This window comes from Anopheles ziemanni, chromosome 2, assembly GCF_943734765.1.
Source record: "Anopheles ziemanni chromosome 2, idAnoZiCoDA_A2_x.2, whole genome shotgun sequence".
NCBI classification, from domain to species: Eukaryota; Metazoa; Arthropoda; class Insecta; order Diptera; family Culicidae; genus Anopheles; species Anopheles ziemanni.
In genome coordinates, this window is record NC_080705.1 from 1234625 (window position 1) to 1258542 (window position 23918).

The window sequence follows — 23918 nt, forward strand, 5'->3', positions numbered from 1 at the left end:
TTGGTGGTCCAAGGTCTGTTCTAAAGCGGTATAATAATAAAACGAAATATTAAAATTCATACTTAAACAACTCTCATAGTCCACGTTAAAACAGAAAATTTTTTATTACCTCAATTTGGTGTTAACGAAAGTTCACAGAAACATATTCCATCTGTCTCTTTAAGGCTCGAAGACTCAAATTAGTTTATGTGCCGTGGGATTGCCATCGAACCTGTTTAGCTTCATTCGATTTGTTGAACAATAGTTGACATGCGCTAATCCGGGCATGATCACAAACCGATTAAAAGAAAAAAAGAAAAGAGAAAATAAGGAGTTGTATTTTGCATGCCCCGGGACAAGATGGTCGCAAATGAAACCGCAAATGATTTGCCGACTCCGTAACCGGGCGGAACGGATCGTTATTTCGCCGATGAAGGTGAAGATGGCAATGGCATCAATTTGCAGGTGATAAATGAGCGGAACATAAAAAGCCGTGGCAAGAGAAAAAGAAAACCAAGGGGAAAGAGGGAAGACAGTCGGTAAAGGCTCTGGGGTGAGAATGTTTTCTTTCATTCCTTAGTTCCTTAGAATGATCCCTTGTCGTTCCGTTCTTGCGATTGTTAGTGAGGCGTGCGGTTGGCGTCCCGTTTTTCCTTTTTTGCGGATCAACGGAAAGTGACGTAAGACGAACGACGCAGCATCATTAATCGGTTCGAGGTCCCTCAGTTTGTTGATACCCCGGTAAGCCGATGTAACGATCGAATGTTGTATCGAGTTTTATTGTTATGGCCCGGAGGTTTTATGAACTGTTATGCAAAAACACACCCCCCGCTGGTCGGGCGAGCAAATGATGCGACGTTAAGCAGGGGCTCCGAGATGCATTGCGGTCGAATTCTGCTGCATCTTTGCGGGGATGCTTTATCCTTCCTTACACTGCGCCGAAAGGGTCCGTGGAGGATTCATCGTTCCGTGTACTCCGATTGATTTCATTCCAGGTTTAGACACAAATCAGACTGCAAAATATGGGAAATGAAATGCATCGGTGGGAAATCAAACGCATCCGGAAAGGCAGGGCAAGAAAATACATACCACAGAAGATTTGCGAGAAGTTCGTGCTCAACGAATGTTTTCCATTCTTTGATCGATGGGATGTCGTAAAGCTGTATCTCCAGGATGTTGTTCTACTCCTTGTCTGGCTTTGGATGTTTGGAATACGAACGGATTTGAGTTTGTATGGGAAGGACTGCAATAATAAGTGTAATGCATTTTGTTTGTTTATCCAAAGACATGTTTATGAGTTGCAACCAACCCTTCCGGTGATATGTCCAACTTTGAATAATTGTTGCTGTAAGGAAATGTCTTGACTGATGTAGAACCAGACACGTTTACTGGGGAATCGAGTTTATTAGAGGAGAGTTACCAAGTTAGTTACGCGTTCCACACTTAACCCCTCTGAAGAGGCATAAACTAATGGCGCTCCAGTGTAGCGCAAAAATAATTAAATTAAATTCAAACTGCAAACAAACAACTGCTCATTACCATCACAAACCCGCCGGCTACCGTTTGCCATCTTCGATTGGCCCTCAAACCCCTCCATGTCATTGGATTCGTTCGCGAGGGCACGACGGAACGGAATCGTGTAACGTTTCAATCAGTTCACTCAACCGTGTCGACTGCGTACGTTCGATGCATCGGAGGACACGGATACGGTAGGATGGTTCACGAGCAAGTCCTTGCCGCTCTAGAGCATGATCTGGTTTCGCCTCGGAGTGGGATTCGGTGGCCAGGTTAGCAGAGGGTCTCAACGTTTTGATACTAATCCCTATCTTCGGAAATGGCAGGAAACTGTGCAAAACGAACGAACACATTATTTTATATTTATGTTCTCTATCACAAATCATAATTATGTCGTTCTGTGTCAGAAAAGAGGCGCATGTTCATGAAGAACGAATTTAGCTTCCGAGTATGGAAATTGGGAAAATAAAGTCAACCATTCTAGCACCGATTATGACTCCTACCGGTGGTGAATTAATCCTTCCTTCGGTTGGCTGATTTAATACCATTTACTTTTGTTTATCTACAGATCTGATCTTCACGTTTTCGTCTCGATACTGAGCAAAAACCGTGCAGCATATGATGTACTGGCGCGATTTGTGTTTGTTTAAACGTGTTTCAATTTGTGTTTAAATTAAGCCGCCAAAGAACCATCAACATTTAAATCATCCTTTTGCGCCATCGGGGCCCTTTTATGAGGCGCGGGGTGGGTTTGGTATTGGTTCCGGTAGTTTAAGGGTGATGGTGCCGCGTTTTGGGTTCATTGGAAATGCGTACATTTAAATTTATGCAAAACATCCTTTCGACGGGACGACCCTTTGCAGTCGCGTCAACAACTGGGGTCCCCGTGTGTCACTGCGTTTTCGGAGCGATGGTGTTTAGATTAGATCAGCTAGCTTCAATTTTCATCAAATGATGAGGCTCGGGAGGATGAGCATTGGGTCGTTGCAGGGGCAGGCCCTCGAAAGAACACAAATCGTGGCCACGGTGTCAAGAGGGCGCTGCACCCGAACCCGTAGAAGAACAAAGCGTCGGAAAAATCCGAACCAAACGCAGTGCAACTCTCTCCTACTTTAATTACTAATTTATGCCGGGTTGTTGCATTGTTGCGCAAATGAACCCAAGCTTGCTGGCCTTCAAAATCTATAAATTTTCCGTTGTTTGGACGAAATGTCCGTGTAAATAATGGATGGGAGTAGGATGATATTTAATGAAAGAAACCATCACTCGTTTGCTAGAGAGGGACGAAATTTGCATATGAAATAACGATATTCCCGGGGGCCAAAAACTGAACTAGCTCAATCGAATGAAGATTTGTTTAGGGTCCAAAGTTTGAAGCGATTCAAAAAAAAAAAAAAAGGGCGAGCAGAGAACTGTTATGATTTTATTCGGATAATATCCAACCACTACAACAAAAACACAGACAAGAAAAGGGCTTTCGAGCCCCGGGGAAGCCAAGCGGGGGAAGAGAGGCGATGGTGTGAAAAAAGGGATTGGAGATAAATTTGCGAAGCTCCCAAAAGAAGTGGCCGTCCCGTTTCACTGCTTTTTCTCAAGGGAAAAACGAGAGGGGGTGGTGGGTCTGCCCATTCGCATTTACTCCAACTTTCTGTCAGTTGCATTGGCCTGTGGTTTCGGTGGTTTGTTCGTCGTCGGATCGGAAAAGTGGACCGCAATGGGGAAGCATATTTGAATATTCTCAGGCTTTGGCTTTCGGAACTCGCTTTTCACTCGATTGGAAAAGGGAGCGATGGGGGAGGGAGGGGGGTTGATAAATCGGTTGAATCCAAACTGACCTGATTGTTATGCAACAGTGCACATCGAACACACCGCACGGGTTGTGCTCTCAACCCGACTCGGGGGCCGGGAAGAAGAAATTAAGGAAAACTCCCGTGCCAAAAGCGGGAAACCTTCCCGGTGAACTTGAGGCAAAATGAAGCGTTCCGATTTTTCCAAAGCGAAGGCTGCAGATGAAGTGAACCTGCCGAGAGTGCACTTCAAAATATGCAGATGATCTTTCTTGAGTGCAGCATAAATATAAGGCCAAGCCTTTGGGAGAAACGTGCCGGATATATGGGCAACAGATATCACTCGGGACCAGACGGAAAGTATGTGTCCACTTCAGCGGATGGGGGGCTGCCGGAAAATTCCAAAGAGGCGTTGTGGACACAGACACAGACGAAATGAAAATGCATCTGATGGCTTTCGTTACTGCGGTCCCGTGTTTCCGGTTTGGAGTGTGTAAAACAGAAATAAAACACTCTTCCCGACAACACAACGAACGAACAACGAACTGGTCAGCGATATGCAGGGGGAGAGGGTTATGATTTGGCACGGGGATGAATGGAATTTCATTAGCCATTCTGTTCCGATACTCGCTCCCTTTTTCCAACCTTCCATGCAATTCCAAATGCAGATCATGTTTCGACGCTCTGTTCCTTTTGGCTTTAAAGGAAGAATGTTCACTTTTCGCCAGAGTTTGTTCGGTAACTTTTCCTTCGGAAGGGTCGAGCACCGCACACTGGCCTACCAATGGATGCATAGACAAACACACAAACGTAAAAAAACACAACTCCGAGCGACTACTTATCGCTTTGGGTGGTGCGCGTGATTATGAATCATTTTTTGTTTGCTTTCAAATATTAAATGATCTATTTTACTCACACACATATCACCTACCCCTTTTTTGAAGGGTGTCTCTGACCATGCCGGGGGTTGATGTTGTTGCTCACTTCGGGAAAGGGTTACAGGGGAAGGCATTACAACTGGCTTACATACACACCGACCGGTAAATCGACCATTGCAAGCTGGTGTCCTTTTCGCCTCAGCTTCCCTAGGCTGGCGTCCTTTTCGTTCTCTCAGGAACTCCCGGTGACGGCCTTGGGTTTGGGTGGCGATGGCACATAAATCATTGCGGCGTACTCCGTTGCGCGCCGACTATGAATAATTGCGCACACATACGCTCGGCACGGACACATCTGTGACAGCGGCAACATCAACAATAATAAACAGTTCGTTTTGTGTCCTCGAGAGCCTCTCGAAACGACGAGAAGAGAGTCCTTGTCCGGCGTGAAGTGGTATCTCCTTCGTGTTTCGGCTGGCGATTTGGACCGGATTTTCAGCCGTTTTGCTCGAGTAGGGCGAGTTTTGAACTTTATTACACCTTCGATAATGAATGCTTAAGAGGGATTAACGGATTTTCCATTTTTAGAGTGCACACCTTTCGGGTTTGGAGTGGGTCCGAAGGGGGGAGGGAGGTGGACGATCCGTGTGATGATTGTAAATCCTATCAAACGCGTAATGTTAACACCAGTTTATCGGTGTTCGTAGAATCTATTTTGCACGAGATAAGATATACACAGAGTTGAATTTCATATAACATTATTATTTTCGAAAAGGGTTCCGAGAGGCGATTAATCTGATTAAAAAGAACCCATTTCCGAACAACCGGAGTTCCTGATGCTGCGGGTTCCACAGTTGTTAGTTTCGGGCAGAGTGTTTTCCTTATCGAAAACACCATCAATCAAGCCACTGGTTAAGACCGAATGAAGAGGGACAGAGAGTCTGCAACACGCTCAATACATCATCATCGTCCAATTAAAGTCGCATTTTACCGAGTTTCTCTGGGAGGCCGCAAATAACACACTCCCCATTACGCCGATCCGTCACTATCGGATTGCATCCCTTTTTGGGAAGCGAGGGAGTGCATTGCAGTCCAGTTGCTTGCGTTCACATCCAATGTATCGCGGCCCTTTTTCGAATGGACAGAGCAGGAGCGTATGTAACAATTAATTAGACTTGATAAATGATCATTAATCGTGGCACCCACGGTTTCCAACTCCCGGTGTTTGCTGTTACATTGGATATGAGTGCTTTTTTTCTCCATCTGTTGCGGTTAAGGCTGTCGGCAAATAACGATCAACAAGCAAACAACACCGGTGGGAAGGTATTACAGAAACGAGCTGAGAGGGTGGAAGGGTATTTGGACGCGATTAAATTAATTTGTTCTAATCCGATATTGGGTGTCCCCCGGGCTTGGTTGTTCGCTTGATGTAGATGTAATCGACGACGGTTGACCACGCCGACCAAGTGGACCAGTTTCCAATCGGCTGGGCCCAAGGTCGGCCACACAATGTTGGTCTCCGTGTTGTGGTCGGCAATTAGTCGGCGTTGGTTGTCGAATCGAAACGCCACGATGTTGCGTGCGCGCGCGCTCCCGCGTCATCGGTCGGCGGGAAAACGATCAATCACTTCGGTTGAAGAAAATCCCACCCGCCCACGGGAAAGATGAAGGATGCAGTGGTGTGGTAGAGGTCGACGGTGTCTTTCAGCTTCCTCCCAGTGGTCTTGGTTCCGTGTACTAGATTAGCGGCTTTAGATGTAGTGCGAAAGTGCATGGTGACTGCCTTTGGATGAAACATAATTAATATCACATTAAACGCGTGCCGTAATTGACTCTCCCTTTTTTCTCCTTCTCTCTCTCTCCCTTCCCAGGCGTCAACATATGGGCGGGTGGACGACGGCAGCGGCGAACGCGAAGCAGAATGGTCTGTCCGCGACCCCGGGTCCGACCAGCAAGAGCGCCACGACGAGTCCGGATCGGTTGCGCGGAGCCACACACGATCTGTTCGAGCTGCTCGAGCGCGTCCAGTGCTCGCGCCTCGACGATCAACGCTGCGTCCTTCCATCGTACTTCACACAGGTGCGTCCGTTCTTCTTCATCCTTTACTTCCTCGTTGTGTTTTTTATTTCCGCCCCAAAAGGCCCCGATCATTATTATTACTACTTTAAGCCTTTACGCCACTTCAAAGAAATACGTTTTTAATTATTTTTACCGACAGCACTGGAAGGTCTTTCTTCTTCCCCTCGCTCCGGCTAGTCCTTTATCCTTCTGCCTTCTGTCCGGAGGAAGGTAGTTTAATTTATTCATTCACGTGCCACCACTTTGCGGGCTACCGAGGTGAACCGTTAAGACGCAATCGTGTTGCAGCTTGCCACGCTGCAATTCGCTTTTCGTTTACGAATATGATCCTTGCACTTATTGCGTTCATTTTTATCCTTATCGTCGTGGCCTTTTATTACCCCCACAGTTCCTGTATACTCGCTCCCTCTCTCACTCTTTCGCACAACGGTAGTGTGCCGAAAACGTCACAAAATGGTTTTGCGAATCGATCTTGACACGCGATGAACGATGAAGCAACCGAGTGGCACGCGCCAAAACCACCACCGGGTTGGAAAATGGGTCGGAAAACACACCAAACACCGTGGCAAGTGTTTGCTGCGACCTTCGCCTTCCACACACTTGCGTTTGTGGTGTCCGTCGCGGTTCAGTTCCGGTGCGTTCTTGTGGCGAATCCATTTAACCGATCGAGAAGAGAGATCGGCCTTTGACTTGTCGTTAAAATGGGTTCAGCTTTGGTGGACGGTGGAGACTTGACTTGTCTCGTGCTGTTGCTCATTATTGATTGGCACTTTCTTCATATTGTTATCGTCCAATTCGATCCGCTTTTTTAACCGTCGTTTGTAACCTTGAGGACGACTGTTTTTCTCTTTACATTATTTTCGTGTCATTGTACGTTTTTCCAGTTCCATGTGTCTCATGATTAATGACACTTTTTGTTACAATGTTGATCGAAATATAAATTAAAAATTAAAGAAAATCACCAATGCAACATTCATCGTGTTTTTCTTCGAAAAGTATAATTCCTTTGGTAGGCGACCGACCTATTGATTTAATTGACCAAAAGCGTTAACAATCATCCGGTGGATTGTGTTTCGCCGAATCGCATGACAGATCGTTTTCAATGTTCCACGTTCGTTTCGCATCGAGCCACCCCCAATCTGGAGGCCAATCTGTTGCCGTAGCAATAATACCGTCCGACCGGAACCGGAAGCCGGACGCTGCCTCGCTTGCCAAATAAGCTATCAAACTGAAATCGATATCTCCGTCCGCTTGCGGGAAGGATTATGGTTCCATTCTTCTCGCCAACAGGTGGAGGGACGGATGTTCAACAGGTGGTCACACAAACGCGCACCACCAAATCCATTCAGAGCGATTAGCTGAGTGCAAATCGGATTAGTGGATCTTGCTTGGTCGATTTCGACCGACCCCTTACCTGCGTGTGTAGGTTTATTCGGTGTCCCGGGGGGCTTTAAAAGCGAAAGAAGCGCGCACTGGTTTTAAACCTTTTTTAAAGATGCCGGCTCTTTTCTTGGAGTCACAAAAGAAAAGTCACAGAAGAAAAGGTCCTTGATCGAACGTAACCGCACTTCCAGAGAGGCATCTTCAATTTTCTCCATGACTAAGCATTGTGTAAAGTGCCTGGTGGTGGTGGTGGTGGTACATTCCTCGATCGTTGTTACCCCGCGTCCGCTTTCGTCACCCATGTGGACGTCCCTTCCTTGGCCGGAAATTTATTGGCGGAAAATTCAATAAGTGATTGAGCAAACTGCTAGCTTCCCATCGTACACTTGCGTTTGCGTTTGTGTGTACATATGATGAATGATGGGACAAATGGGCCCCCTGGCTTTGGCCAGCGAAGAGCAGGGCGGTGTAAACAATCACATTTCCAATTTTTCGCCGCCGCGGGCTCGCAATTGTTCCTGTGTGCGTCATCCGTCCGGCACTGTAACAGTTTGATGTACGTCGGGGAAAAGCACCCGGCTTTTCCATCATGTCGCACATAGTTGCACAAACAGGTGGGTGGTGAAAGAGACCATAGCGTCAACCCAACCTCTTTCCACCCCGTTCGGGCGCCGTTCATCATTTTTGATTGAATTGCGCTGCTCATGCTTCCGATGGCCACGTCGTGCGGGAAATATGTTCCCACCTGCGTGGAAGATGGATAGAATTTTCCGACATGACATCCCGCACCACCTCCTCCTCCGCCTTCTTTGCCGGAAGGAAACTCGTTGGCTGCGGAAATGGTTCTCTTCGTTTTTCTCGTGCCCTTTCCGCTTAATCGAAACGCGCTTGCGTTGGCGGCGGGAAGACCAGACCAGACCGTTGGAGTCATAAATCCATAAATCCGTCCCGGTCACAGGAGCGCCCAGAAAAAAACACCCGGAACCATCCGGGCAGGCTGGTGAAAACCTTCCCTTAACAGCTCACAAACACGAACACCGGTTCTTCGCGTTGCCAAGCGACGATTAACCGACTCGGCGAGAGAGAGACGCTCCAAGCGAATGGATGGAAATAAATTTTCATGAAAATCTCAACCTTTCGCATTGTGGTGTGTGGATCGTGTCCGCCACACGCACCACATACACGATCCAGCCGTGTTACGAGACTTGATTTGTGGTGCTTTGGAAACCTCACGCATCCCCCGAAGCTCACGCGGGTAACGGATTTTTCGGGGTTTCGGGAGAACCGAAAACCCAGCTGTATGTCTTCAGGGAAGCGAAAAACGGCCAAAACCCCATTTGCCACGCGTCCTCTAGTCGCGCCGTTTGTTCGAGTTCGATCATAAAAGTCATAAAACTTCGAACCCTCCTCCGAACAAAACTTTGCAGCATAAAACGGGCGAGGGTTTCTCTCTTCCTCCTCGGCGGGGTTGTTTTCATGTATGTTTTAAATCGGTCAACCGGGAGATGGTGATAGATTTTAAAAACACTTCTCTCCAAAAACACACCACCACTTCTCCTCACCCTACTCGCTGAAGTGAAGTGTGTTTATGGCAGGCGGAACAAGCAATGCAATTCGGAGACCAAAGTCGAACGAACCCTTCGATCGAGCTGGTTAAAAATAGTCATAAAAATTTACGATCCTAAAAATTCTATCTGTAGAAGGGTGTCCAGATGAGTGCATCTGATGCACAAGCAGCCCGGGTTGGGGTTGTATGTCAATTGATGCGTCGTCGAAGGATTAGTGCACGGATTGAGGGATGTTGTTTTCGTGATGAGGTTGACATGAGCGAGGAATAAAACAACCCGTTAACAAAACTTTTGTGCCTTTTAAAAGAGGAAGCTTCAAAACATAATCGCTGTCATAACAGCTCGCGCTCTAAGTGATGCCTGTATCGCCTCAACAGATGTCCAAATGACCGCCAAAAATGTTGCTCTACTTTTGGAACGAATCATTACCCATTAATCCACGGGATCTCCACGCCTTACGAGCTCATCATATCCCGCTGCTCGTTTTTTCGGTGGGCAAACGGAGAAGAAAACATAAAACTACCGTAGGGGTGGTGGCCTCGATTCCGAACATCTGGGCCCCCGACGAAACCCGTAATCTTCGGCGGCCTGGGTCCTTACAAATCGTTTGTTTTTCTACCCACGTGTCCACTGATCGTTCCAAGAACAAGAAGGAGCAAGATACCAAAAAAAGTAATGGAACCGTCAGTGTCTCAAGAAGGCGTTAAAAAAGTGCGTGCACGCAAACAATATGTCACACCGCCGACACCCATCATCAAAGCCGAGGGCCTCTGGTGTGTCGTGTGTTGTTGTGGGTATTGATCGCCGCCGGGAGCTCTATATCTGCTATTGCTCTCCTAACATCTGGCGGGCATAAAGAAGCCACACGCTGACAAAGTGCGCGCGCCTCGTCCTGCCTTGAAGCGTGCGATTTTAAGAGGTCCCTCAAAGGTCTTACTTCTACCGATTTTGACTCCCGTCAACAGCATTTTTCCTTTTTTTTCCCCTCTAGCGGAAATAATGTTGATGTCGCGACAATGAGTGAAATGAAGTGTCAAACGATGATCACCACACGTACAAGACAAGACCTCCGAAACGAGCGTAAGGATGTGGAGTGTAAGGAAAAACAACACCCGGTGCATCCCACCGTGACATACCGGGATACGTGGCCTTTGGCTTTGGGGTGTTCTCTTGCTTCTGTTGTACCATTCTTGATGAGGTGATAAGTGCCTTCAATCGCAGGATCTTTTTTTTACCTTAGACAAATGGGACGGGATCAGGCACATGGCGAGGACAGTTTTCCTTTTTCCCCCGAAGGCAGTAAATAATGATAGTCTCGGAAAGCGGCAAGTCAGCGGGAATGATTGGTCACAGACGATCTTGATGAGTCTTTAATTGATCGAAGACGCAATCGCCGATGTTGTCTCCGGTTCTAAACAAGCGCCACGATTCTGATCCATATAATGAGCGATCATTTCCACCACACGCTGCTAGAGGATCCTTGCTTCACGTGAGCGTCATTAGAGGGAAGGTTCTCGATCCGACGGGAACCGATAGCGGAGAGGACAATTTATGACACATCCTACCAAACAAGCCGTAGCGCCATTAACGCTCCAAGGACAAGCCATAATTCCTAATCCCCGATTCGCCCGGGGTCCCTTTTGTTTGGTTGCTCCCGGTTTTGTCCCCGGCAGCAATTAACAGCTTTTCAGGCCTCATGTCCGGCACACATCTGTTCCACCTTCCCTTCGTCCTCGGTCCCCTTGAAACGCCCCTTCCCTCGAACCAGATGATCGATTTAATTGTCCTGAATGCTGCCTCACTAACCAACCCTCAGGTGTGTCCCTTTTCGCAAATTTTCCTATTGACCACATACATGTCCACCGTTTTGGGTTCGATTTTAAATTGTTCTGGACCTGAACAGCTCTATTCATGCCGATGTCCGATGGAGTGGCGGATTTGTTTTTAATTGTTTACGCGAATGCGTTTTGCTCCCTTATTTCTTTCCTGCTTTCTCGTTGTCCAAAATCCGCTTTTCACTCTTGATTTCACTATTCTCCGATCCGGAGATGTGCAATAAATCGATTATGAATTCTATGATTGCATCACAAACGGGGCGACTCTCAGTTTACCTTCGGATGAATAATGGCTTCATCCTTAGAACCTTTCCTGCGCGTGCCAGGAAGAGAAACAAATCAAATTGTAAAAATGATCGATGGGAAAGGGATACATTGTAAAAGCGATAGAAAATGTACATTTTCCAGGCAATCTCTCATAATTGTGTTGGCCGAGACGACCTGGTCGTGAACCGAAAGGAGTGCAGAAGATTGAAAAAGCGCAATCTATTTTATAATTACCAGCACTTATTTCCGTTTCCTTTCCGTCCGGCCGTCGGCGTCCCTTGTCGCAAGGAATGCAGGTGGAACGGAAGTAGGTGGAAGTGACTGGTTAATCTCTTAAATTACCCACACGCTCTCCCTCTTCCAAGACCAACCAGCGACCAGTCCCTGTCGCACGAGCGTTTGTCCCCTCTAAGGGCCTCAAGATTTATTGTCTTGAGCGAAAGATTTACTACCATTCGCTGGCCTGACCTATCCTTCGGCTTCGGTGGGACGTGTTGTTCCTTTCGCGTCGTATCTCTCCGTGTCGAGGAAGTGACCTGTGGTGCCATCTCTCCCGGATCCCGAAGGTCCGATCCGTCCCGGTAGGGTCCGAGGTCAGGGCACAGGACGTTTGAAGCATCTTAACCGGTCCAGGGCATTAACAGGGCACAGTCTTTCCCGCCCCATGTTTGGTCCTTTGCCGACTTTACAGCACTTGGCTCTCGTATGCCTTCTCCATCGGATGGTTCCGCTTGATCGGAACCTATCGCGTTTCACGTAGCCGGAAAGTGGAACTAAATGTGACGCCTTGATTGCACTTATTGGATTGTAAAATTTCAATTGCCTTAATGGTCCATCGGATGGATTACGACGAACGTCCAATCGAGCTCCAGCGCGGAGTCCAGCTTCTAGATGGCCCTGTTCGGGTTAGTAAAAGGATCCATAAAACATGCAATCAAGATAAATTTCATATTCATAACTCCACCGTACTCTTTCGCTTGGCTAGAATTGGCTAAGCTCGGTTCGATGCTTATGGTGTCGTGTCTCGTACGGCGATTTCATTGCAATTTTATGAGACGATCACCTCCGCAAAACGTAGCTCTCGTGTATGTCCTTACCATTCTTGTACGTGTTTTTCTACTGGATTCCGGACACACTCCCACTTTGGGAAGAGTGTTAAATTGGATTTCTTCGTCGTCAAGGGCAACTCGCCACATTATGGTTGACTCACTATGGGCCACTGTTTCGGTGGATATCCGATACCGTCAACATCTCTTTTGGGGTGAAATTTGTGTTTTTAATTTTGCAATTTGGGTGCAAGTTCTGCCCGGAATCGGCCCGCTCGAATTACGTAACTGCCCACCGTCAACCTGGGTGTCATCCAATTGCCTTGGTTGGTCAGAAAGCTGGCAAGGACACGAAAAACATACGATTTAATGTCGTTTGCCCCCACGCTTTGGACGGGTCGCGCGGGTGCGTTGGCATATAATTGTCCTATAATTTATCCGTCTTATGATCCTCCAAGTGGTGTCGGTGGGCTTACCTGAGAGTAAAACACGATCCCAAACTGTGCCCACAAACGGTAGTGATTCCATAACGATTATGACATATGGTTAAAACCAGCACAACTGTTTCATTCCGGCAAGCTAAACTTTTTTTTCCTTCCAGTTATCATCAATTGAAAGGGTTAGAGACGGGGCAAAAAATTGTAAAACTCATAAACAACTAAGAAACAAACACCACGACCTCGTTGGGAGGATCCTCGAAAAATGAATCTATTTCAAAACAATAGGAAGCTAATAGGAAACCAAAGGTAGTGCTCGTGTATTTTTTTCGAGATTCGTAAATCATAACTCCGTTTTTTTTTCGAACCGGATTGTTCAAGTTGTTTTTATATGATCTTCTCTCGTTTTAATTTTTGATAACAATTTCCCTGGTTTCCCTCTTCCTCGGTTTGTTACACCATTTCGCTCCATGCGTTGCTAGGGAAACCTAAAACCCTTTTTTTTTTAAAGCGTCCTGTGTCAACGATTCTCCCTCGTGGAGTAAAAAGATTTTCAAACAAAACACAAAACAACGTTTGCCATTCATTCGCACAGGAAAAGAACGCTCACGCAGTCGAAATGTTTGGACGTGAGCTGATAATTGCGTTGGCTTTTGAGGAATGAAAAATACGTGTGCAAAAATGTGAAGAACTCTCAATCTGGGGGAAAACACAACCTTCCCCTCCGTCTGTCGAGCGAAGGCTTGGGATGTGAAACAGGAGAACTGGAGGTTAGTCTTAAAAAATCGTCCTTGCGTGTCCTTGCCGGAGCCGGAGTGACCCGGTTTTTATATCGACTGTGCCAAAGTTGCACCAAAACTGGGGAAAAAGGTTTTCGAGCATCATCTCTCTAATGTTTTGCACGAAAGGGAAGGCAAAGGGGTAAAGTTTTTCCGAACTTCCTCTCTGGCCGTCGCTGGAATGGAAGGCAAAGGGTTAGCGAAAGGGGATGATCACGCCGTCGGTCGGGTCGGTGGAATCGAGAAGGGTAATGAAAACGGTGATACACGGTTAATGGGATTTCCTTCGCAAGCCTTTTCACCGGCTGCGTCGGCTGATCGCTTTCCCAGTTCCCTTGCCGCTCGCCCAGGTGACCGGTGTTGTGTCCTACGCCTTGCGTCGGCCACCAGGTTAGCAAGAGCTCAAATTTAACCTCATTTTCCGTTCCGAATCGTGGGGTGTTTTTTTTTCCGCCACCGCTCGGCCAGGAAGAGAAAAGCCGAAAGTATCCATCATCACTTTCCCCGTCGGCGGGTTTCCCAGATGAAGCCACGGAGAACCGGCGGAAGAAGGTGTGGAGTGCGCAACCAGCAGTAGCAGCAGCAGTTTTCGATATCACATTTCAAACTTTTGTGCGACCGCCGAGATGTCCTGCCAGGAGCTAAAAACCCATCCCTTTTCATAAATTTAATGAAAGAGGGAACAAAAAAGCGATGAACGGTGACCCCGCAGACGTGGCGCGAATGATTTTCTGTTAATATATTTAATTGCCCAGGGCTATGGACGAGATGAGGTGGCGATTCTTTTTTACTTTCATTGGGTGGATGTCGTCCTGCGCGAGGTCGGCGGTTTGGTTGATTGAACTTCAAATGCACGGTCTTTCAATATTTGATATCGAAACGAGCGAATGATGAAACGATGTGACAGAACCTTCTGCGTACTGCGTTTTGCAAATCATCATCCTCTAACCACACCCAGAAGGAATGTCACAGAAACTACACCTTTAATCGGAAAACTGACCAACCTCCTGCGGAGAGGTCATGGTTGCTACCTTTTTTTTTTCCTCTTCGTCACGTTCAGGACATCCCCTTTTTCTCCCGACGTGAAAAATACCCCTCACAAATTTGTCAATTCTTTTCGTTTAGTATTCCTAACGAATTTAGGTATTTTCAAAAGGATTCAAAGCTTCCCAAAGCAGCTAAGCTACCGCAAAAAGTTTCGAACCGGTATTTCCCGTTTCGATGACCTCTGTCGAACAAATGTCAAATTTCCCGTTTCGCGCCACACCAAGGTTGCTGGAGAAAGGTATGCTGAGTAACCAAGGTTCAGACAAATGGGGTTTTGAAAACTAGGTAGTGAAACAAAGCTGTGCCGTGTACATCAAGGTTTAGATAACCTAAAAAACGCTTCGCTCATGTTCCAACAGGTGGCGCTGGTGCGCGGATGATGTGTTTTGATCTGATCGTTAAAAGTCGAGTGGATCGTAAAATTATTGCATCGCCAAATGTAATCGGAAATGATACACTTTTGGCCAACGCCTTCGGTGCGGCTTTTTAATCTTATCATGGTCGTTTCCTTCAGGTGCTGGATTCCACCATTGTTTCCTTTTTATATCATTTTCATCAGTCGTCGACTGAGGGTCGGGTCAAACGCCGACAAGATTACTCACAATTGAAAGCGTTTCCCATCAAAGGGTAAAATGAAACATTGTGTTTGTCGAGAACGCCCCACAGAAGGCACGGCCAGCCGCGCACCGTTCTGTTGATGTTGTTGTGCAGCATATAATGCTGAAAAGCCCGCTGGCGGTGTCGCTATTTCCGGATGCAGCAAGAGTCCGCTTTCGTCACGTTCGAATCTCACCTCAAGATGCAGTCGCCTTTCTGGGTGGGAAAATTGGCAGCAGCATAATAAAAGAACCACCAGGCACACAACACAGTTCGTTACCCTTGAAGCACGTTATCAGATCGCTCCGGTTCGGACGACGGGAGTCCGGCTCTCGAGTGGCAAACAGTTGCAGTTTATTTTGTTACTTCGCCGTCAATATTTGCAAATCGGTCCGGATCGGAAAGTCGTTTTCCTTTTCCCCTCCATATGTCGACTCCACAGTTGGTCTCTGTGGCGCTGCATGCGGTTTAACAACGCTGTTTGTGTTGCATCGCAATTTGCTGGAGACCAATCGAAAGTAATCAAACTCACACACTCTAACGCCGCGTAATTTTAGCGCGAATCGATAGCAAACGGACACGTGTGTATTGATTCGCTACAATCAGACGCCATTACAGTTAATTACAGCAAATCCCTTCCGTATTGCCGCAAATATTGCAATCGGGAATATAGTGACTCAATATGTTTGTTGGAATCCAAGTAAATACACTGTTATAATTGTTACTATCTTGTTTTAGCTGACTATGTTTTGAACTATTCTTCTTATTGGATTAAAAACATTTGTTTCTATAAATAGGGAGTGTTATGGAATTTTTATAAAAAGAAACAACTCCATTTATCAAGCCACCTGTCGTTTCAAACGAAAGTAACCTTACCTTCAGGCCTATCACCTTCAGCTAACCTCTACGTTCTACTGCATCGTTCTTATTTTATGTGCATTTATCCGCATAAACTTGCACCAACGGTTATGGTAGAATTTGAATAACGAACCGTGAGGGTCATTCGGCCAACAAACAAGGCAAAAAGGCGATTGTGTGAACGTGACGCTAGAAGTAGCTGAACCGAGCGAAAGCTTATCAGCAGTCACTTCGTCATCGGGGGGAAGTGTACCGGAACAGGTTCGGAAACACCTTCTCAACCGAGAATCGTCGAGTCGTGTGGGCTCAAGCCGACAAGGGAAGTGCCGTTTGTCCAGAAGCCCACGGGGATGCATTCTCGATGTGTGGGAAATGAACTTCTTTCTGTTTTAATTGCAACACCAGCCATACTGCAGGGGTCTCGAAGTCGTCTTTATCTTTCCCGCCTCGACGGTTTGTAATTTTAAAGTCCATCCCTACGAAACGGCCACGGCGCAGTGCAGTGTAGGCCCTGCTCGGTTCGGTTTTCGTATTGGGGTGCAATAAATCCATCGCCGTTTCCTCTTCCTTGTGTGGAAAACCACGTCCGTGAAAAGCCCAGACCCATGAGGGGGGGTGATGGCAGGTTCCCCAAAGACCTTCACTGGCTAGAATCGGCACTACAATGCAGAGCTAATTACGGGCTTCCCGAACGAAGGCGAGCCCTTCGTTGTGGTGGAAAGTGGATGGAGCCCAAACAAATGAACCTATCGAGGTGGAAAGTTTTGTGCAGTCGGACGAAACCGTCGTTATTAGGCACTCACACAAAAAAGGTAAAATAAAGGAAACAAAGTCGAAGTCGAAAAATGGGGCCTCCAGAACTCCTCCCAAGCCACACTACCTACACTTACTTCATTACAAAAGGCGGCTTCTCCCGCCGCACGAAGGAAGGAAGCATGAAGGTTGTTCTTCGCTTGACTTCATCCCGACACTCCCTTCCTCTTGTGAAGGTGTTGAGACTTTCACGAAGGCGAAACAGAGCCTCCCTTTATCAGCCAGTGGGTAGCAAGTGGTGGAACCAATTTGCATACTAACCCCAAAAACGGTCTGCCACGGGCGCGCGGACTTATTTCATTCGACCGCAACGACGACGACGGAGGAGAAGGCATCGCGATCGGAATGCATAAACGCGACGCCATTGCGGACGTATCGTGTTCGGGGGGGGGGGTATGCATTTTCCCTACCCGAACACTGCGCTCTGGGAAGTTTGCGTGCCGGCCGATTAATTGAAATCCCAAACCTCGCCCCCCAAAACTGACCGAGAGTTTGGCTGCTTTCTTCTCTTCCTCCGTTCGGGTAGCGTCCGTGCAACCCACGATGGCTTTTAAGAGGTCATTAGAGAGCATCTCCCTTTATGTGTGTGTAGGTGGGCAGTGGGCGGTGAGGGGAATGAAAAATCTATGTTAAATTGAATTAAGAAGATAGCGCCGCTTGCTTCTTCTTGGCCCGTAACTCATTCCCTCCTTTTGAGCGAAGCCGAAAATTTTAAAGTGCACACTTTAAGTCATCTTTTCCGATCTTTCCCCCGGCACAGGTGCTTTCTTCCCGTGGGTCAAGCCGCCATTGCCATTTCATTTTCTTTTCTTCCGGTATGTGTTTCTCGTCGCTCTTTTTGTTCCCAAACCAACGCGATCCGTGTTCATTCGGCTTTGTTTTTGCTCACAATTCCCGTTTAGTTGTCCAAAGAGCAAAGAAACAATTTGTTATGTCGCTCCAAAGTCGACGCGAGGGTAGTTTCTTCCTTCACCAAGAAAGATGGCTCGGTTTTTGGGTGGACTATCTCAGAATCCATCATATCTCATAACTGATTCACCCGTGCCGGCCAAAGAAAGGGTGAAGGCCCTGATTATTCCCTACAGATTCCGGGGGCCGTTTCGCGTCATAATGAACGAGCAAATGAACATAATGGCCCATTCGTAGTTTAGGCTACGTTTAGAGAAGGGTTTAGGCAATGTGAAAAGTGTTTCGGGTGCCTTCTTGACAGCGTGTTGTGGTAAACTTTATCACCACTAAGAAGACTTAAATTAGAGTCTATAAAATCGTTTTAATACCAGTTATTTGAATAATCAGACGTTTTAGGAAATGTTTCTTGCTATGTAAGTAAAACATGCATACACCATAGATTTTTGTTCTATGTTTTCTATCAAAAAGACGATCGGAGGGAAGACGGGCTGGATGAAAAAGAAAAACTCCTCGTGCACAGCAAACGTTTGTGTTTTGTTTCGACTTTCCCTTCCCTTTCCCGAGCGATCGTCGGCGGAATTCAGCCCAAGGTTTTTTTTTTGTTTTTACTTCGCCACTTGTTTGTTTCGGGCTCTTACCATTTCATTTTCTGCCAATCTTCAATTTGCGTCTCGCTAAGAGATGTCGATTGCATCCACCACGAGGTTGCTCTGACCGTTGATGTTTTCCTTTCTTCGACCACTCGTTTTTTTTCCTTTTGCTTCTGCCGGTTGCCGGCTAATGTTGCAGCTAATGTTTCTGTTTTACATGCATCTCATCAGTTCTTTTTTCCTTTTTGGTGTGTTGTTCCTTGTAACGTATTTGAGTTGCGTCTGTTTTTCCTCTTTTTTTTGCGTCGTTGTAAATTTCTTAAGTTTTTCACTTTTGTTTCACATCGCATAACAACACCCGCTTTGCCGGCGGCGCAGAACTGCAGAGAGGGCAACATTAAACAACATTGTGTTCCGTTCGAGGCGTTCGGCGAAGGCGGTAGAGTTTTAAAACATTGACCCATTTTGGAGGAAAGTAATTTTCAACAAAAGCAATTGAATTCAATGAAAACAATCCACCACCCCTTCCCCACCCCATTTGAGATTGGATAGAAGAAACCGAGAGTTGGCTTCTCAAATTCCGTCAAAAAAACATCCGGTCATACATGCATCTCGACGAACATTAACTAGGACATTTCCTCAGAGCGTGCGCCAGTCATGTTCGATTGTCTTCCGGGGGATGTGTTGTGCTTTCTCCTGCAGAGTCCGATGGCTCAACAAAACGTACGGTTTTCTCTTGTGTCTCCAATCTTCCTGGGGTGTTTTCCTTCGCAAGGCAATGTGTGATTAAGGTCACCCTCGAAAACAACATAAAGGGAACTCCAGAAACTCCAGAAAAACCGAAAAACCATTCCCCGGGTCGAAGAAGATAACAAATGAGTGGGAATTACTTTACGATACTTCCTCCCCCTCCCCCCCACCACCCGTGTCGTCGTACTTGATTGCCTGCCGACAATGATCTTCAAACTCCAACTCGTCCAAGTCCCCACGTGTTGTGCTGGTGGAAACCGTTGCCCATCTTCGGCTGCTACAGGTGGTCGATGTCTTCTAATCGCTTGAATCTTTTCACGCATTTTCATGCGTTGAATTCTTGCTTGCGGTGTGGTGTGAAAAACGGAAGGAGGAAAAAAATAAAACCGTCCGTAATCCGCTTGGGTGCGTCAGAACAATGCGCGATACTCTCGTACACACTTCCTTCAAGAATCAGAACACGGGGAACGGGCCGGAGAAAAGTGTCCATTCAGCGCGCAGCAAGGGAAGGTTTTCCGCCTTAACGAAGAGCTTGAAAGCTGGTGGCTCGGTAACGCAAAGTGCGCGACATGAAGAACAATACTATTGAACATTGAGCTAAACTAAAAAAAAAAATGGCGACGAATCTGTCTTGATTAACGAATCCGGAGGGAAAATGAAGCAAAACAGGAAGCATGGTTGAGGTACTTTTTTCGGGGGGGATAACTTTCAACACACGAACAATGGCGTCGTTAATGGTTCTAACGGCTTCACTTATGCTGTGGTTTAAAATTCAAACGCGTCTCTCCCGTCTCTTAAACCCTTACCCAAACTACAGTTACCATAATTCCGAAGCAATATGTTGCCAATCTATTCGAAATCATTCTCAATCTAGCGCCAGTTTCACTATCGAAATTGGTTTGATATTTATAAATTGGTCAGGCAACTGTCTATAGCCATCACATCACGTTGGTTAAGGATGGTCTCGACCGGACCGGGTCTAACTGTTTCTGGAAAATTAAATCAATCGGATGAAATCGGTGAAAGATTGATCGAGCACCCGGTGAGGTTTTCCCTTGCGCCACACAATATTTTCCTAATCGACGATCGATGCCTCGAAGGTAGCAAAGTTGGCGCAAAAGGGCAAATCATTCGTGTTTTTCCTCCCATTTGGATGTGGCCACTTCTTCCCAAAACACGGCTCCATAGTTAAGCCACTCTTTCCCTCCCCTTTCCTTCCCTTTCCCCATCGTCGATAGCGAAGATGATTGGCGGAGTCGGAGCAAAATGCAAACGCCATTACCGGTTGAATTGGTTTTTCCTGTTTTGCACACACCTTACCATCGGCTATTTTATTGCCCCCTTCCCTACCTCCCTCCCTGCAAGTGATCTTACGTCATAATTTGTGTTCGAAGGAAGCGCGCTCGTCTCGCCAGGTTCGAACTCCTCCTCCACCAACCTGCACAAGGAACGAACAACAAAACAAGTTGCATAAATTGTATCGGTAATTTTCGATACAAAAATACCATACTCCGGGCCTCTGTCGTCCGCACTTTCACCACGCCACCACCACCACCACCCGAGTGGCCAGGGGGCGAACAACCAATGTTTGCCTGTGAAGCAAAGAAACACAAAAACCCTCGCGCCGGAACGGTAGATTTTCGGAGTGGTTTGGTGTGCAGCATAACGCCGCCGACTCCGGTTGGTTCGACCATCGGAACGGAAAAACAGCATACAAGAGCCGAAGGGAAAACCAATGTTTCGGTACGAGCCACTTCCTCGTTTCTCGAACACACGGACGGACGGACGGACGGACGGAACAGATGCTTTAAAGACTGCCAAATTTCCTTCCAAACATTCCACATTGGCTCGAGAAGGGAGCATCGTTTGCTCGTAACGAACCGAACGAACCGATGATGGGCCTTGGTGCTATTATTTTCCCCCCAACACACACACATATACATTTTCCCCAAAACACCGGAAGAGTGTTTGAAGTGGAAACCCGAGCGGAAACCTCTTAAAAAGGTGTTCGGGGAGGGAAACAAACCCGCAGAAAAGTCGCGATTTGGTGGATCAAACGGATGAGGATGCCTGTTGTGTGTGTTGTGCCTGTTACATTGGGTCAGGCCCCATCGAACCATATGGCCTTTATTGGCTCCGTATCGCCGGGCACAATCCCCAGCTGTCTTGTGCCTTGGAGGCAAAGGATCGATATTCGATTTCAACCCCGTGCAAGTGTCCATTCCAACCCCGGGACTGACTGCTTGTTAGTAATTGAAGCGCGCCGTCCAACATCTTCCCTGTTGCAGAAGGTGATGGTGTTTGTGCCGTCATCTGTTTTCGTTCGGCCAAGCCTCTACGAGGTAAACCTGCAGCTATGATGATTCATTTGAACGCGATATTTGATCCGTCAGTGTCACGCTGTGGCCACCGGTTTCTGGGCGCCCGGTATATCGGATACTGCATGTTTTTCGCCCCCAACTGGACCTTTCCTGCGCTTCGTCGTTAGCCATGTGACGCCAGCTCCGGTTCCGTCGCGTGTGCCTTTAACGTCCGGTTCCTTCCAGAAGGCGTCTAGACACAATCCTCTGTAGAGCCTCGAGGGTGTGGGGCAACAAATTTGATACTTTTTAATTAAACCATCCTCGACGACTAGGAGGAGGAGGCGTGTGCCATCCTCATGGCCAAAACCCCATGATTCATGCAAACTGTGGAGAAGGGATGAACAATTTAAAAGTCAATGCTGCACAATGATTGTCCTAAGGCGCCACCACCCGATGACGCGCTTGGGTCGTCTCGCAAATCAACCAAAAACGGGAACATAACAAACGAGATGCACCATCTGAAAGACACAAATGGTACTCGTGGGGGTTTTGGGAGGCACACGTTTCGCAACCTCGCGAGTCGCGACGACAAATCACGTTTGTTCGGGGTTGGAGGGGTTCGTACGCTCGTGATGTTCTTCTCGCTCCAAAGCAGTTGGTCTATTTTTATGAGCTCACGAGCTCCAGACTGCCGTTCATTTAGTCACTGGATTCTGGTCCTCACTGTGTGTGTGTGCAATCTGGGGGGGAGGAGACAATTTCCAAGATTATTCACATTTATTGCATTCGATCGCATAGCGCTGCTCCCCCTTTTGCTAGTGGGAAATTTAGAACATCTCGTGCCTCCATGGGACAGAACCACCCCTGCTCCCTTCCCGGTTCGATCTCGATATTGCTCAAGAGGCCAAAGTTGACTGTTCCAACACTTACGTCATTTTTGTGTTCATCGAAGAGATGTAGCGTGCCTTGTTTGTAGAGAGAAACACGAAATGAAACACACCACGCATAGATCGACGAAGAGACCGCCTTGGATAACCCCTTCTCGGTGCTGGTTGTTGTGTTGTTGTGGGCACCGCGACAACAACAAGCAGGAGACCTAATTTCTCGAACCGTACATGCGTGCTAGATCAAACACATGCGGCAGATAACCTTTCGGGTATTCAGAACACACCAACCAGACGCCGAAAGAGGAGACCAATGTCGCCACGTACCTAAACATGGCTTCTTTACGCACGCTGTAAAGCTGAAAGCAGCCGCCAGCGCACCAGAAGTTCTCTAAACAAGATTAATAACGGGCAACAGTCAACAGAAATGTTCCACCGTTTCCACTACATTTTGCTACCTGGTTAAGGAAACAAGTCTGTCTACGTCCATGTCGATCAGAATATCCGGGAGGTGTTTCAAGATCGTGTTCTGTGAGATAAAGTCCAAACCAGGTTGTATGTAAGACTAGTTCAACTAGTTTATTTAACATTTATTTGTTATACTATTACAATTTTTCTAAACTTTCTCGTTATTGGTGGCATGTTTTATATCAGTCTACCGATGGACTGATATTCTTCATGGGCCCACGCCCTCGGTGACGTCAAATAGCGCACCTCCTCCGGGGCGTAGTTATGTTTGATTTTTCCTTAAACCTTCGCGCCATACAGTACCTTTACCACACCTTGATGAACGTTCTTCATGCTGGTGAACGTAAAAAGTACCACCGCCACACCGCGATCGTGTTGCTTTCACAAGTTTTTTCATACTTTGACAGCTGTCTTTCCTTTTCTGGAGTCGGATGGGGATACGTTTCCTACCTCCACCTCCGCCTGGGGGGTCACATTGGATTTCTACTATGGTTGGCTGAGGCGTAGGCTCAAAGTTTTATTATTTATTCATTTTGTGTGTGCAGAAATCGAGGAAAAGATTAGCGAATCGACGGCTCTTAACTGACTCGTCAGCGCGCTGATTGATGATTCATACCAGCCAGAGGCTCACCAGAGGCGGGGGGAAGTCGTCGTGGGTCTTTGGTTGATCATAATGAATTATTTAGCTGTTCTTTTGTTTTTGTTCTTCCTGTGCCCCCAAGTGGTCGTATAATAGTTAACCATATTTTTTTGTTTTATTCCTCTCTTTTCCAGGTGAGTTGGTCAATATTTCGCGCGGATTACAAACGGATATAGAGCATTAGAACCGTCAGGTCTCTCGAGAAGCTTTCGATTAGATGTCGGTAAGTTTTGCTCATCGCGGAAATGGATCGCTCCACGCTAGACCACAATGCCTGGGGGGGGGGGGGGGGGGGGGTGATGAATAATGGATTCTTTTATACACATTATTGTTGTTGTGAAGCCCCCCAAGAACCAACCCCCCACCCCGGAGGCGGAGGACAAATCGTCGAATGGATGATATTCTTAACCATTCCGTTCAAGGACTCAACGTTCCGGTTGCAAGTGAACAAATTGGTGTGATTCCTCTTTTGCGATTCTGCTTTTTCTGTCCATCGTCATCACCACCTC

At 47.0% G+C, this 23918-nt stretch overlaps 1 protein-coding gene across 1 annotated transcript in view; it reads left to right on the forward strand.

Annotated features, from left to right (window-relative positions):
- The window catches only part of LOC131282536 (rap1 GTPase-activating protein 1), a 118515-nt gene that overhangs the window by 58203 nt on the left and 36394 nt on the right, over positions 1-23918 (forward strand). Inside the window, exon 2 of the mRNA XM_058312033.1 lies at positions 6028-6235. Within this exon, the coding sequence (XP_058168016.1) occupies positions 6028-6235 (208 nt within the window). The remainder of the gene's footprint in view (positions 1-6027; positions 6236-23918) is intronic.